The sequence below is a fragment of the Dioscorea cayenensis genome, unplaced genomic scaffold (assembly GCF_009730915.1).
Source record: "Dioscorea cayenensis subsp. rotundata cultivar TDr96_F1 unplaced genomic scaffold, TDr96_F1_v2_PseudoChromosome.rev07_lg8_w22 25.fasta BLBR01001666.1, whole genome shotgun sequence".
NCBI lineage: Eukaryota > Viridiplantae > Streptophyta > Magnoliopsida > Dioscoreales > Dioscoreaceae > Dioscorea > Dioscorea cayenensis.
Genome location: NW_024088057.1, coordinates 100,688 through 116,358, shown reverse-complemented (window position 1 = coordinate 116,358; position 15,671 = coordinate 100,688). Strand labels below are relative to the sequence as shown.

General features: G+C 31.6%; 1 protein-coding gene across 3 annotated transcripts; it reads left to right on the top strand.

The window, feature by feature from the left end:
* Nucleotides 1-9,091: 9,091 nt before the first annotated feature.
* LOC120256811 (superoxide dismutase [Cu-Zn] 2) lies at nucleotides 9,092-15,332 on the top strand. 3 transcript variants are annotated; one of them, XM_039264472.1, is made up of 7 exons: nucleotides 9,092-9,271; nucleotides 9,340-9,441; nucleotides 12,934-13,029; nucleotides 13,132-13,163; nucleotides 13,256-13,331; nucleotides 14,895-14,945; nucleotides 15,072-15,332. In XM_039264472.1, coding segments are annotated over exons 1-7 (477 nt in total). In that variant the 5' UTR covers nucleotides 9,092-9,153; the 3' UTR covers nucleotides 15,074-15,332. The 3 variants fall into 3 exon arrangements, with proteins under 3 accessions (XP_039120406.1, XP_039120407.1, XP_039120405.1); XM_039264471.1 differs by having other exon boundaries at nucleotides 9,093-9,271; nucleotides 14,895-14,948; XM_039264473.1 differs by lacking the exon at nucleotides 14,895-14,945.
* Nucleotides 15,333-15,671: the final 339 nt, after the last annotated feature.

Sequence of the window (15,671 nt, the reverse complement as noted above, 5' to 3'; positions counted from 1 at the left end):
ACGAGTGCAATTTGAAAATTTCAATTTTTCCTCTTTTAAACAAATCAACCATCCTTCACTATCAAGAGATGACATTTTTTGTTGTCTTGTGGAAACGTGTGTCAAACAACAACTAAAGAACCTTGTGAGATGAATCCAAAACTCCCCTAACCATCCTTAACAACAATAGAACTATGGACAAGAAAAAATAATATAACTATGATATGAGTTCTCACAAAAACCTATTTGTACGACATTCCATTTCTCATTGAATCACACATATGATTAAAAAAAAAAAATCAATGAAGTAAGAAAATCCCATCGCTAAACCCCTTTACCATTAAATGAACTCGTTAAAACCATACAAAAAACCAAAATCCCATTCCGAAAAGGTAAAAGTTTAGCAAAAAAACAACTATCACCACAAAAACATTGAAAAATAAGAAAAAATATCAGAAAAGATCCAAGGAGTGATTCTTCTTACTCTAGAGTTTAGGAAAAGAAAGAAAAACGGAGGAGTTTCACTCTAGGGTTTTCAAAAGCAAGAAAAGAAAAATTTTTACTTAAACAAGGGAGTAGTATTAAAATTTCACTTGCCTCTCATTTTCACAGCCACTATATAATCTTTTTCACACCCTTCCTCTCTATGAATAATTTTCCCTAGTCAAAGGCAGTGGTGAAACCAGGGTTAAAATTAAGGATGGGGTAGGGGGAGGGGCTAAATTTAATTTAAATATATAAAAATTATATTAATTAAAATTTATAATTAATAATAATCAATATTACAAAAATTTAAATACATATAAGTTCTAACGACTATCCCTACGAGGTGGAAGTTAAATCCTTTGACTTTTCATATTTTGAAATCTCAACAAAATAGCTTCATCATCGATTGTTTCAAACACTTGTCGTTCAAATGTAGCATATCATCATATCATTCAACCATTCATCTCCTATCTTATTGCAAAACTTAGTCTTGATGCTATTCATTGCTGAGAAAGCTTTTTCAACTGATGTTGTTGCCACTGGTAAGATCAAAGCAATTTAATAAGGTGACAAACTAATGGAAAAACCAAATGCTTTCTAGTTTCAACTAGCTTCACAGCAAGACTTGCAAGATCATAAAATTCAACAAAATCAAAACTTCTTCTAACATCTTGAATGTAGGTGTGAAGTTGCTCTTTTAAGACTTAAAGATCTTGTATAGAAAAATCATCCAAATAAATCTCAGCAAGGGGAAGTAGCTTACCATGATTGAATCTAGAAAATGAGTCTCTTGGATGAAGACATGATATGCAATTTAGCAATTAAGTAGTGATCTCACTGAACTGACAATTCATCTCAATAACAATTAAATCAAGAACTGCAATAAAATCTGTAGCATAATAATGATGGTAATAAGTAATCCACTGTCTTTCATGCCTAGAGTGACCCCGAACTAGTATTTTATCATTCATGTTAGTTACTGGAATACACATTTTAGTACAAAAGTTATTAACCTCTTCTAATAACTCACCCCATCTTTTTATTGTAAAGCATTAAATTCGTTCGTGATCCCCAACACTTTTATCATCAAATGCAAACCGAATACAAATTCAAAACTCTCCATTTTACCAATCAAGCTTGATGCAATACCTTTTTGATCTGTAATAGTCCCATCCTGCCACACATTTTGCAATACCTCTAAAACTGATTCCCACGTAGTCAACAAGCGGATTAAAGTTGTAAAATGTGAACCCCAATGAGTATCTCCTAGTTTTACAAGATTTTTCTCTCAATGCTTGCCTCATCCTGTAAAAATCTCGCCAGTCTCCAATCTCTCTACAACTTTTTGATGGTGTATTTGAAGTAATGCATCTCTTCTTTTACATGGAGCACCCACAATATTCACAATTATACTTGTATAGCAAAAAAATCAGAAACAACCAAAATACTCTTGGCAACTAAGATAACCACCAATTCTAGTTGGTGAGCGATACAATGGATGTAAAACGCAAAGATATTTTTATTTAAAATCAATGTTTTTAAACCATTAAATTCTCCTCTCATATTTGAGGCTCTATCATACCCTTACCCTCTCAATTTTGAAATTGATAAATCATGATGAGTAAACAATTTATCTAAAGTTACTTTTAGTGAACAGGCAGGAGTATGACTTAAATGTTGAATAGCAAAAACTCTTTCAACAACTTGTCCTTGCTTATTCACAAATCTCAGAATTACCACTATTTGCTCCGTTATTGACTTATCTTGAGACTTATCAACAATTAGTGAGAAGTTACTATTGCCAATTTCATTAATAATTGTTAATGTTGTTTTTGTTGCGCATGCATTCACTAACTGTTTTTTAATCAAAGGAGAAGTTAATTGATTATTCCCAGGAGCATTTTCATTAATAACACTCCTAATCTTCTTAACCTTTTTTCCATACCAATTGAATATCTCTAAAAAGTTTCTCCTATTTTTGGAACTAAAAGACTTGTCATGACCACGGAAAGCAAGACCTTGTACCAAAAGAATTCAAACAACATCCAAAATAGCTGTCAGCCGAGATCAATAATCAATCTGCATTTGATGCCCATGAGAAAATAACACATGTGACACACTTTGTCTTTGATTTTTGAAATCCTCACAATGTCGTCTAGCATCACTGTGTGCACTGTTCATTGGACTTACATGTTGATTAAAAACTTCAAGTGCTTTTCTCCAATTACTATATCCTCTTTTTGTAAAAATATCACTGGCACCTTTTTTACTTCTATCTTGCCTAAAAAGATAACAATAAAAGCAATAGGCTTCGTCTTTTGCCACACTATATTCCAACCAATCCGACTTCCGAAACCACTCTTCTTGAAAGCACTGCATTTCTTTTCCCCGCAATTTTTAAAGAAAGTTATATCCAATTGGCTGAGACTTTTTAATAAATATGCTCTTCGAACTTGATCTCTAATCCCCACATCATACTTTTCAATTAGTTGTCGAAGACCGGGATCAGCGATGATATCATTTGGAGTAAACTCCATAAGATTTCTTTTTTGTGTTATAATACTTGCTTAAAAAAAAAACATGTGTATTGAATTCATTACCTTTTGGTTTAGGTGTAAAAAACCTCTCCATATCTACATAATTAACCATTAACACAACTAACCATTAATAACTAAAATAACAAATAATGCAATTTAAAACCTTGACACCATTCACAATTTAATTCAATTATTTGATACAATAATTATTTTAAAAAAATAACTTAAGGACAATAATCAATTAAACAAACATCTAACAATTTTTCTTAAAAAACATTTTCATAACAAATAATCAATCAAATTAATATTGAACAATTATTTAACATATATCCTACAATTATTCAACAAATATCAATTTTTTTGCAATAAATTATTAAACAATTAAATTATATTAGTTATAAAACAGGGAAAAAAAAAGGAAAATCTCTATAATGAAAAATAAAACTTAAACAATTTAAAAAATTATTTAATGAATAATCTAAAATTTTACAACAATAAATTAAACAAGTATCTAACAATTTTTCTTAAAAAATTCACAATAAATTTTCATAACAAATAATCGGTCAAACAAATAGTCAACAATTATTTAATAAATATCCAACAATTATTCAACAAATATCAATTTTTTTAGAATAATTAATTAAACAATTAAATTAGATTAGGTATGACAAATAGGAAAAAAAACTCAATAATGAAAGATAAAGTATAAGAATTTCAGAACTAACAGAAGTAGAGATTTTGAGAGAGGGGTTGTATCTATTTTAGGGGTTGATTTATATTTGTATTTATATTTATTATTATTAGTGTTGTTTTAAGAAATATGCTAAAACTTGATGATCATGTATGGATAAGTCCAATAAAAATATGTCTAAAATATAAAATTAAAAAAAAAATTTATCCACTTTAATAAAATAAATTTAAAAATAAAAATATTACCTAAATCCATATTTGATTAGATATATTATTTATGAGCGACATGCCCAACTTGTCATCCACATCCTCATCCACATCATTATTTTTTTATATAAACTTCAAATTTGAACCTTAAAAATTTTTAAATTTTTAAAATTTTAAAATTTTTTTATAAAACTATATCTAAAATCATAAACCCAAATACTACAAAATCTATACCATAAAAATCTAAAAATTTAAACCTTAAATAATAAATACTAAACCCTAAACCTTAAATCCTAAGCCCTAAACCGTAAATCATATGCCCTAAAAAAAAATCCGGGTGCGAATTATCACCCGTGTGACCGCTATGATGATTTTTTTTTTTTCAATTTCATATATTCATGTGTTTTCAGGGGCGGAGGGAGAGGGGGCAGTGCGGGCCCTCGCTGCCCCCGTCCCTCTCTCTCTCTCTCTCTCTCTCTCTTGTGTGTCCGCCCCTCTCTCTCGTTTTTTTCTCTCTCTTCCCCCTCTCTCTCTTTCTATGTTTTTTATTTTTATTTTTTAAAATTATCCCTCTCTATTGTTTTTTTATTTTTATTTTTTAAAAGATTAATTTTTTTAAAAATTAATAGATATAATCTAAAACAATCAAAATGGCTTATAACCTAATAGTACTTGACAAGATCTGTAGTTTAAAACTCATTAAAATTAATAATGATAACGGGTCAACATCGGTTGTGAGTGTGAGTTTGTAGCCCAAACTCTTCATCCTCGGTTGAGAGTGCGTGGATTGGATAATTAAATTTTCATTCCGTGTGCCTCAAATCTATATAGCACTTTGTTAAAAAAAGAATATAAAACATATTATTTTTTAAAAAAATATAATAAAAAATTTATTATTTGATTTATTAATATTTTATAAATTATTTTATGTAGCATTTTTTTAAATCTATGTTTTAATTTTTAATTTTTTTACAAATTAATTTATATAATATATAAAAATATATTTTTAGTAGAGTTTTTTAAACATCTAATTTTTATAAACTAAACTATAAATTATCATATAAATAAATTTAAAAATATAAAATTTTAATTAATTAATTAATTATTCTAATTCGCCCCCATAACCTCCAAATTCTGGCTCCGTCACTTTCAGTATATAGGGATTAGGGAGTGCTTGAGCAGCCACTTACCGCTAGGGGTGGACATGGGCCGGGCTGGGTCCGGGATCCAGGGTGACTAGACTCAAAAAAATACAATATATTCATATTTGGGCGGGTCAGCCGGCCATGTTCGGGCTAAATTGTCTTGGTCCAAAACCCCGACCCATTTGATTGTCATTAGGCCCTGGGCTCAAACCTCAACCCAAAAAATAAATAATGTTTTTATGAAATAATTGAAAATAACTAAATAAAACTACTACTACAACCCCCTAAAAATTTTTTTCAAACAATTAAAAATACAACACAAGTATTATAAATGGTTCAAATAAATTTATATAAATAAGTAGTAATATTATCAACAAATATTACATCAAGTACAAATATACCATTCATAAAAAACAAATATTAATAAGTAGTACAAGGGTTCAACATGAGTTTCATAAGTAGCAAATATTACATAAGTAGTACAATGATTCAAGAAGAGTTTCATAAGTAGTAGAATATTACATAAGTAGTACAATGGTTCTACAAGAGTTTCATAAGAAGCAAATATTACATAAGTAGTACAATAGTTCAACAATTGTCCCATAAGAAGCAAATATTACATAATTAAAATCACCAAAGAATTAATTCTTGATCCCCATCAAATAGATTAAAGAAGATAATAACCTATGCAAAACACCATTAAATAAAATGTTAATATAAACATATATAAAAAAGTAGCCTAAAATTTAAAATATTTAAAGAAAATACCTACGTTGAAAAAGTCATCCACGTAATCCGAACTTGAAGATAAATCATCTTCTTCAACACCAACCACCGCATCAGATTTTCCTTTAAATTATTAATTACAACCATAATTCAATATTTTAAAAATATTTAGTTAAAAACATACTAACATAACTTCTTAAAACATAATGAACTTACTTGGTTCAAAAGGATGCTCAGAACCAATCCTCAAGACACATTATAGCTTGTATTGTCTTTTGACTCAGAGTGAAGCTCGATAAGGACTAATCACTCGTCGGGCTTGTGCTAAAATGTGCTCTCTGAGGCAACAAAGTGGATATTGGAATAGTTAAAATATCACGAGCCATGCTTGAGAGGTCCGGGAATCTCATTGAACAAGACTTCCAAAAAAATCCAAAAACATCCAACTCCACATTTCGATCCAAACATGGTTCTTCCAAATAAAGATCCAACTCCGATTTTTTTGCATTTTGAACTCTACTAACATGACCTTCAAATGCATCTAACTCTTGCATTTCATCATAATCATCATCATTAATAGTCAAATTGCTTTTGGAACTCATAGTATACTATGAAGAAGATGCTCAATCTTTTTTGTAAGCTTCAAAACATTTATAAAGAGTAGCAACCACATTCGAAGTGTATTCTCTAGATTCCATCCCATACACTTTAGTATAACAAAAAATTCAACAAATTTAACTTTATAGCGAGGATCCAAAAATCACAAAGACAAGATAAAATCAAGCTATATTCGGACTCAATATTTGTCAAACTTCCTCTGCATTTCTTTTAACCATAGGTGTCAAGAAGCTTTCTGGTTCATTAACCACATTTAGCAATTTACGATGAATTTTGCCACACACCTTTTAAAAATATAAATTAGAAGTAGGATATTTGACACTTAAAAATACGCAAGTCACCTCATGGAAAGACTTCAAAAAAATTGCACAAAAACAAGAACATCATTCCACTCTTGATCGCTTAAGCTATATATAAAATTACTGTCTCTTTTCACCCAAATATAAGAAAGCAGCTTTGTAATGAAGTGCCACAACAAGCATGTCATAGATAGAGTTCCATCCGTTGGACAATCAAGGCATAATTTTTCTAATGTCCAAATTTAACTTCTTTTGCAATATCATAAAATTTCTTTCTTCTATGAGTGGATTGCTTCACATATTTTTACACCAAGACGCAACTTGCCAATGGTCAACATAATAAGATTAAATGTCGATTGCACAACCAAATTTAATATATGAGCACAACATCGTATATGAAAGAATTCACCATCACAAGGAAGAAAAACCCCACTGGTTAAGACGACTCTTAAGCAATGAAACAACACGATCGTTTGTACTCAGATTATCCAAAGTGATACTAAATAGTTTATGTTGAATGTTCCATTGAGCAACACATGTATTAATTTCATCTTCAATAGAAAAAGTCGTCATACGGAGGTGGAATGAGTTTAAAATGGATAAGCCTCTTATGCAACAACCATTCATGATCAATAAAATGCTGCCTGTAACACAAATATAGTGATCTTCGTGATAGATTTCCAAGTGTCCGATGTTAAGCATATTCTACTAGGGCACTCAATCAATATGTCTTTTCAAATTGCATCTTTCCCGCTTATATAGCAACATAATATCTCTTTTGATTGTTTTTTTCTACTCATCATTTTTAAATTCGGGGACATGCGACTTCTATCACACGCCTAAATCCAATATTCTCAACCATTATGAAAGGTTGTTCATCAATAGCAATCATCATAGAAATTTCTACTGAATGATCTCAACATCAATTTTTATAATTTGAGAATGACGTATCACTGGTTGTTGTTTGATGAGAAATTGTGTATTGTCTAATGTCACGACAAACACGTTTCGGACATTTAGTCAAGTACCTCCTCAAATGCGATGTTCCTCCCTGTGCTTTTTGCAAGAATATGCCTTCTTACAATATTTGCATTGAGCTCTTTGTGAATTTGCATCAATTGGTGGTAATTTGTCAAAAATGCTCCCACACATCCGATCTACCACGCTTTGATTCGAGCTCAACATTTTTCATCACCAAGATTAATTGGTGTACTTGATTGACTTTCCATATCTATTGAATAAAAATTAACAAACAAAAATTAAAAAATCAATAGAAAAAAATTCATGTGGTGTAATAAAAAAATTAATTTATAAATAAAAAAATCTAAAAAGTCTAAGTATAAGAGTGAATTTATTACTTGGATGGTTAGACCTTACCTTGAGATGAAATGGATGAAGTGAAAAAAATCAAATGAGCACAATGATTGCTTAAAGTAGGAGAAAAAGCTTGATCATGGAACCTAGAGAAAGCTCATGAAGTGTGAATTCAAGATTCCAAAAAGAAGAATGCCTGCACATTCATATAAAAGTGACTTGATTAAAAAAAGAGGCAAAAATACTAGTACACACTACACATCAAAAAGAAGAAAAAGTCTAAGAATATATTACCCGGATGGCCAAATCTTCACCGGATATGAAATGGATGATCGCAAAAATGAAAGAGCATGGCGGTTGGTTAAAGCAAGAGCAGAAAAGCTTGATGGAGGAGAGAAGCTTGATAATGGAACTATGGAAGTAGAAATAAAAACAAACACTTTTTTCATTATTTGAATGTCATATGTCATCCCTGAGCCCTCAAACGAAAAAACAAAGACACAATTAGATGAAAGCTTGCATGCACAGATTCCAATATATTTTTTATATTAAAAAAATCTAAAAATCAAAGGCTAAAAAAAGTTGCCTACTCAAGCCTATTACTATTATATATATATATATATTATAAATAATGTATTATATATATTATTTATTTATTTGGGTCAGTACGGGTCGGGTCGGGTTAAAAATTATCTCGACCCAAACCCAAAATCGAACTAATCGCCAAACATTTGAACCCAACCTGGGCTTTTTTCAACTTTCTAAACCCTAGCTCAGATTTTTGTAAATGTTGGGTCACCCATGAGCCTCACTGTCCACCCCTACTTACCGCCCCCCTCCATTCCCCTATGGTCAAAAGGAAAGTTTCTCAATACTTATATATTTTTTTTTTTAAGTTGGTACTTTCATATATATACCAAACGGCTTGTATGGATACGAAATTGTTCCTTTCCCGTATGCCAAATGCACAGTGGATGCAAAATCTTAAAATACCATTCGTGGAGAGTTGATCTCGAGGCAAACCGGCGGTGAACGCTCCATCAAACTTCCGCCAATCACAAACACCACGTCAGCGTCCTCTTCAGAGCATTCATTGCTTATCGGGATTCAAACCCACCGCCCCCACAAGCACTTCCTCTTTTTCATCGAACAATGCCCGCCGTAGCATCATCACCCCCGACGCTGAAGGGAATTGCACTGATCGCCGGAGGCGACTCCGAAAACAGCGCCGTCAGAGGCTCCCTCCAATTCATCCAGGACAACACCACTGGTTTGCTCCTTCTTGGTCATTTTCATCAAGCATGCTGACTTGTTGATGAAGTTCTTGATTCTGTATAGGATTTACTCATGTTATTGGGAAAATCACTGGATTGAAGCCTGGACCCCATGGCTTCCACATCCATTGCTATGGCGACACCACCAATGGATGCAATTCTACTGGTGAGTCATTGGGATTTGATCCTTATTCTCTGTAAAATTAGGCTCAGGTTGCTTGATTATGAGGATTGATCTTCTGGCCTTAGACACCGTCCCAGGTTTTGTTTTTATTGGAATTGATTTACTGATTATTGAGATTATTGTTCTAATAGTCCTGCATGATGATACCTACCTGATTTTCAGTTTAATTATTTTTCAGATTTTATCCTCATTTGAATTGATTTACTGATATTAGAGATAATAGTTGTAATAGTTATACATTTCTGAGTCTCATGATACCAACCTTATTCTCTATACAATTGTAGTCTGGTTTTTTGGTTCTGGGGGTTATTCAATTAGTGTTTGAAATAATTGCACTGCATGCGTGAGTATAATTATATTCAGGTTTTCTTGTTATTGGAATTGATTTACTGATATTAGAGATAATAGTCTTGAAACTCCTACATGTGCAAATTATAATGATACTCACAACCTAATTTTTAGTATAAATATATTGAGATGTTATTTGTTAATGGAATTGACTAATAGTCCTAATAACGCTACGTGTGTGAGTCATGATGATACTGACTTGATTTTCGGTGCAGTTAGATTTACGGTTTGTTGCTATTGGAATCTAATTATTGATATTGGAGACAATAGTCTCTTAATAGATATGTGTGACTCATGAAGACACCATGTGGGTTTTCAATACAATTATTATTGTTGGAATTGATCTATTGACATTAGAGATATTTGTCTTAATCTTCTAAAAAATGGAGCCCTAGGTATGCATGTTCCAATCTCTCTTTTTGTTAGTTTAAGCATTTTGGTTGGATCAAGCCCATCTCTTATCCTGAAATTTTTTTCTAAAGTGGTAAATCTCAATTCTGTACTTTTTGGAGCTTTTATTTCTTTTTGAGTCTTCAAAATGTCCGATTATATTATATGTATTCAAGTTTCACTACTGTCTGAGAGGTAGGCTTAATAGCATTTGCATAGTGAAGTGAATGGTATTGCAAGGCAAATGGATAATGCTTCAAGTTAAATGTTGTAATTGATGCTTGAGAAATTTGGGGTTTTATAATACTTGATATGACATTTGACTGGGTAATTGGTTGAAACATTATTATCATGGAAAAGTGTTTTTAGTGTTAATTTGTATAGTAGAAAATTCAAATAGCTAAATTTCTGGGAATTTTATTCCTCAGTGGAGTTTATTTTTAATGATCAATGGATTAACCATGATAAGCACATACTCCATCTTAAAATCATATGATTCACCTATTTTATTGTGATCATGAAGATATCAAACTTTGCAAACAATACCAGTTCAAATTGAATTTTGGGTCAGCTTCATATTCTTCGAAAATCAAACTTGGTTAGATTCTTGGATTGTGATTAGGTTGTCCCTGGTCTAATTATTTCCTAATAGCCGTTTCAAATGCTGTTCAGAATGAATGGTTCTGATTTATTGAGCTCAAATGTGATGTTAATTCAATAAGCATGTTGTTTGTTCAAGAGGCTCTACCTTACATGATCCACTGCCCTTCATGATTTAAAGTTCTGATTTCTGTAAAGCAGATTGTTTTTTAGAGTTTAAATGCAAAATATTTTCATAAAGCATGTTCGGCATCTTCATGAACTGTTGTGTTTTAAATCATAAGTGTTTCACTCAATGTACTGTTCAATAAGCATGTTGTTTGTTCAAGAGGCTCTACCTTACAAAATCAGCTCCCTCATAGAGGGTACAAGCAAATTTTATTTTGTCCATAGTTCTACACTGTTATCTATCAGATATGCTAGATATTAGAATTGGCTTGGTTTACTTTATTTATTTTGAGATTTGTATAGTTCTCAACTTCATTGAAAGCTTAGCTTGATGGAGAAAATGAAGTTCTTACCATTGAGAACCTGTGATGTAGTTTCTTAGTTGTGCTTGAGAAAGCATCTTGGCTTTGAAAGAAGCACATAGGCATTTGGCAATGGGCATACATGGGGTAGGGTAATGGAGGTGAAGTTTGGAAGTTTGAAATTGTTTTAAAGGGAAAACCTTTTACTAAATTTTGAGTTAATCAATACCAATCAAAATAAATATTTTAAATTAAAATTTACTTTTGTAATTAGTGATATTTATTTATTATATTTATAATTTTTAAAAATTAATTATCAAATATATTTATTTATATAATAAAGTTTTTTACAAATTGATGGTGGGGTGATTTTGGGGTGTCTGGTTTAAAGTTTGGGGTATGCTGGGGTAACTTGGGGGTACCATAAGGTACCCTTGTTGCCAAAACTTTCAAGCATGTAAGAATCCCATGTATTCTTACCATAGTTACTATGTTTGATGAATTTTCCATTGTGAATGTTTTTGATTATTATATCATAAAATGCAATTTTATTATGTGTTCACATCATCATAAATCTGGGGAATGTTTTGGTGTACATTGAAAGGGTCCAAGTTCGACGATAGCCAGTGTATGCATATTCTAGTATCAGAAAAAAAAGTGTCATTGTCTTTTGAAGTTAAAGTTAGTTGTTTGGCTAATCATCATGCATGTGATTAAAAAATTGCATCTATTAATCATATATAGAAAAACATTTATAGAATGAGACACCAATAAGTCTTGTCTTTATTCCTTTTATATCTTTCATCTATCATTTTCCTTTTACCATATTGTTCTTTTGCTACTTTGTGTCCTGTTTCAAAATCTGAGAGGCTGGAACTATAAATTAGTGGAGGAATGTACACCATTAATTTTTACAGAAGTTACGTCTGAATTGTGGATTTCAGAACTTTAAAGATGGAGCTTGGGTCTAGTACCCATGCAACTTAAATGATGGGGGTTTTTTTTTTTTTTTCTTTTACACTAAGTTTCGAACAATTGTTTTGTGTGTTTCATGTTAAACTTAATCATTTTTTAATGGAGTATATTTTAATATTTTAAATTTTACTGTTTTATTGCTTGTTCAGTTTTTTAATCATTGGCATTTTCTGTCATAGGTCTTATGTCTATTTTTATAAATCATTCTAGGCGCCACTTATTACAGTTATGAGAAATGCAATTAACTATTATATAAATTTCTATAGGATGTTGCTTGTCAAAGACAACTAGATCCGATGATGGAAACTGGTAGTGCATTATCCTTCTAAGTTTTGTGAAGGTCTAGTGGGTGCTGGATGCAATGTTATATTAGTTTGAAAAGAATAACTATCAATTAACATAAAGTTTCAGGTATTAAAGTTCTGTCTTCTGTTGCTTAAAAATTAGCTTTTGAGATGAGAACAGAGATTTTTGAATTATCAGAAGTTACTGCTTTAGTTGTGAAGTTTTCTTTTATGTTGCATCATTAATTTAATTTGCTCATGTTTTTGCTTTTCGTGTATCACGGAAATTGTTATAACTGTCTCTGCTTTTATTTCTCTACTCTTTGGCCTTGAGATATCCAATGTAGAGAGTTGGTTCTTTTTGCCTTGTATCATGTGTTCAAATGGGCTTTTGTTCTCCCTTGCAGGCCCTCATTTTAATCCACTGAATAAGGCTCATGGAGCTCCACATGATGACCAGCGCCATGCTGGCGACCTGGGAAACATATTTGCCAACCAAGATGGTAATTGGTTCCATTTCTGCTGTGCATTGATTTACAGATTTACAAACTTTCTCAAATATGGATGATCAGTTCCTCACTGATGAATATAATATGTGCGTTTAGGAATGGCTGAAGTGAATTTGAAAGATTTGCAGGTTTTTCTTTACTTAAACCAATGAAGTTTATCTTTTTTTTCTCCATAATTCTTTCCTTTTTTATTACTCATCTTTTTTTCCTCTTCCCTAAGATTCCTCTTAGTGGGCCAAACTCAATACTCGGAAGGGCTGTGGTGGTTCATGCAGACCCTGATGACCTAGGTAGAGGTATAATTTATCACAACTTGTCTCTGAGAATTTGTGCATACTCCTATAATAATCTATGTTAATTTTAAGAATTTGCAAACACACTTAAACTAATTAAGTATCCAACCCAATGATTATCTTTTGTTTCAATTTAATCATGGATTGTTTCCCATTGTTTTTCTTTATATTCATACATTGATCTATCCATGAGTTCAAATTCCCTGGCTCAGAAGTATTGTTGTTATTCACTTCTCCCATGTACACTAATCTGACAGAACGTTGAAGGATTGACAATTTGGATTTATGTTTTATTTTGAGAGGTTACCATCGACGCATTGTTTTTCTTTTTTCCTCTTATTGCTGTTTATTGGTTAGATGCCACAGTACTGTGAAAGCATATTTATATTTGTTAATGTTTGCAAGGCTTGCCTTTCTCTCCATGAAAAAAAAAAGGAAATAGAAAGGTTAAAATTGTGAATTAAATAGTTGAAAAATAAAATACAATAACTGATATTGTTGTCTTTATACCGTCGTGCAAGTTAAAGAAAATTCACTACAGTTGGCACGCAGAGGTTAAAAGTTTATGTTTGGACATTTTCTTTGTCCAGTAATGACATAACAGTGCATGTACTGTGGTTGTATGTTGGTCCCTGTCATGTGGAATGGTGTTAAAATTTTTTTTATAGAAACACATTTTTGCTACCACGTTAGCAGATTTTGTTATGTAAGCAGTGAAACGGTGCTAAGCACTTGGTGATCATATGCTCAACAGGAGCATACACATTTGGTGTAGGAAAGCTAAGAACTTTTTGTTGAATCATATGTATTTAGTTTCTGGAGGAGCTAGTATGAGTTTGCATTATTGCTCTCTGGTTAGTTGAATTTTCCCTTAATACAGGAATATTTATTTGAGTAAGTATTTAGGTTTAGGCATTCGCGTTTATAAAGGGTATGTCCTTATAATCATGGTTTTACTTTTTTAGAATTTCAGCAGAACCATTATCTTTCTTAATCTTTGCATTATTGATGCATAATATATACTCAAACATCAGTTCATGAGTATATACTCTTCCCTTTGGGTTGAGGTGAACTCTCTTTATCATGCACTATATCCTATTTAATCAGCCACACTAAATACCCGTCATTGCATGTCGTATCCAAGTGAAATTTTGTGATTTATATTAGTGTATTAAATTCACAAACATCTTCTTTTTTTTTCTAAAGACAATGAGTTATTGTTTATTTTGCTTGTTTTTGCCTATAAGCACAGCCATGCTGCTTGTGTGATTGATCATACATAACCTTTTTTTGTAAAATGTTTTTCAGAAAAGCATAAATTCAATTTTAGTTGATTTAAACAGAAACACCTCAGTGACAGAAAATTTACACTATCAGAATAAGCCAAGGGATTGTCATGATACAATCTAGTTTTTACGTTCTCTAGAAAATAGGTAAGTTAATGTTTTTGCTGCTACTCTGTAGACAGTCATGAAATTATGAAATTATGTTGATTCTGCTTTAGGCACCGAATTATCGATTCTATTACCTAAGGTTAGTGATTTGTTTAATTTCTGTTATTTGCAGGAGGCCATGAACTCAGTAAATCAACTGGGAACGCCGGTGCTCGAATTGGATGTGGTGATATCCCTACATTAGTACATTATTATTTACCTTGTGCTTGCTTCCGTTCGCCTTCTGGACAAAAATAAATTAAAAAAAAAAGAAAAGAAAAGATACTCAACAATTGTTTCATTCTTTCAGGAATCATTGGCCTCCGGCCAGCAATTTGAACGTGATCCGATATACATACTTGAATCAAGAAATAGAGAGACTACGTTACTCTTTATCTCCAGCAATACTAATTATGATGATATTTACTTGAAATAAGGCCTGCTTTAATAGCTGGAAAGTGTTTCCTTGTTTATGGGTTTCTTTCCAATTATGGTGCCTGCTTACATTAGTTTATTTCTTGTTCAATGTACTTGAATTTCAATTATGTCATAATGAATTTTATTATCTAAATTTGTCGGATTTGACAGGAGGAACTATGTGCAATCTCCATTATTATAAGAGTGATGTTATTTTTATCGAATACATGAATAGATTTTTCGAACGCGTCAGATGTCAATTTGATTCGTGTTACGTATATATAAGTATACAGCTCATGTAGTTTCGAGTTTCTAGAAAAATAAGGAATGAGAAATCGATTCTATAATATGCGTGTTTCCGATGGTATAGGAAAAAGCGTTAATCCGTTAATTTTTCGCTTTTGGCGAGGCGAAATTGTCTATTTACGTAAAAATCTACTTACGCTAAAACAAGATTTTTCAACACGATTTTGTTTGATTTTGAATTTAAGTG

Coding starts and splice junctions, on each gene's coding strand:
- LOC120256811 (XM_039264471.1), top strand. CDS start 9,154: ATGCCCGCCGTAGCATCATCACCCCCGACGCTGAAGGGAATTGCACTG. Junction 9,272..9,339: donor CATCCAGGACAACACCACTG/GTTTGCTCCTTC, acceptor GATTCTGTATAG/GATTTACTCATGTTATTGGG. Junction 14,949..15,071: donor CGGTGCTCGAATTGGATGTG/GTGATATCCCTA, acceptor TCATTCTTTCAG/GAATCATTGGCCTCCGGCCA.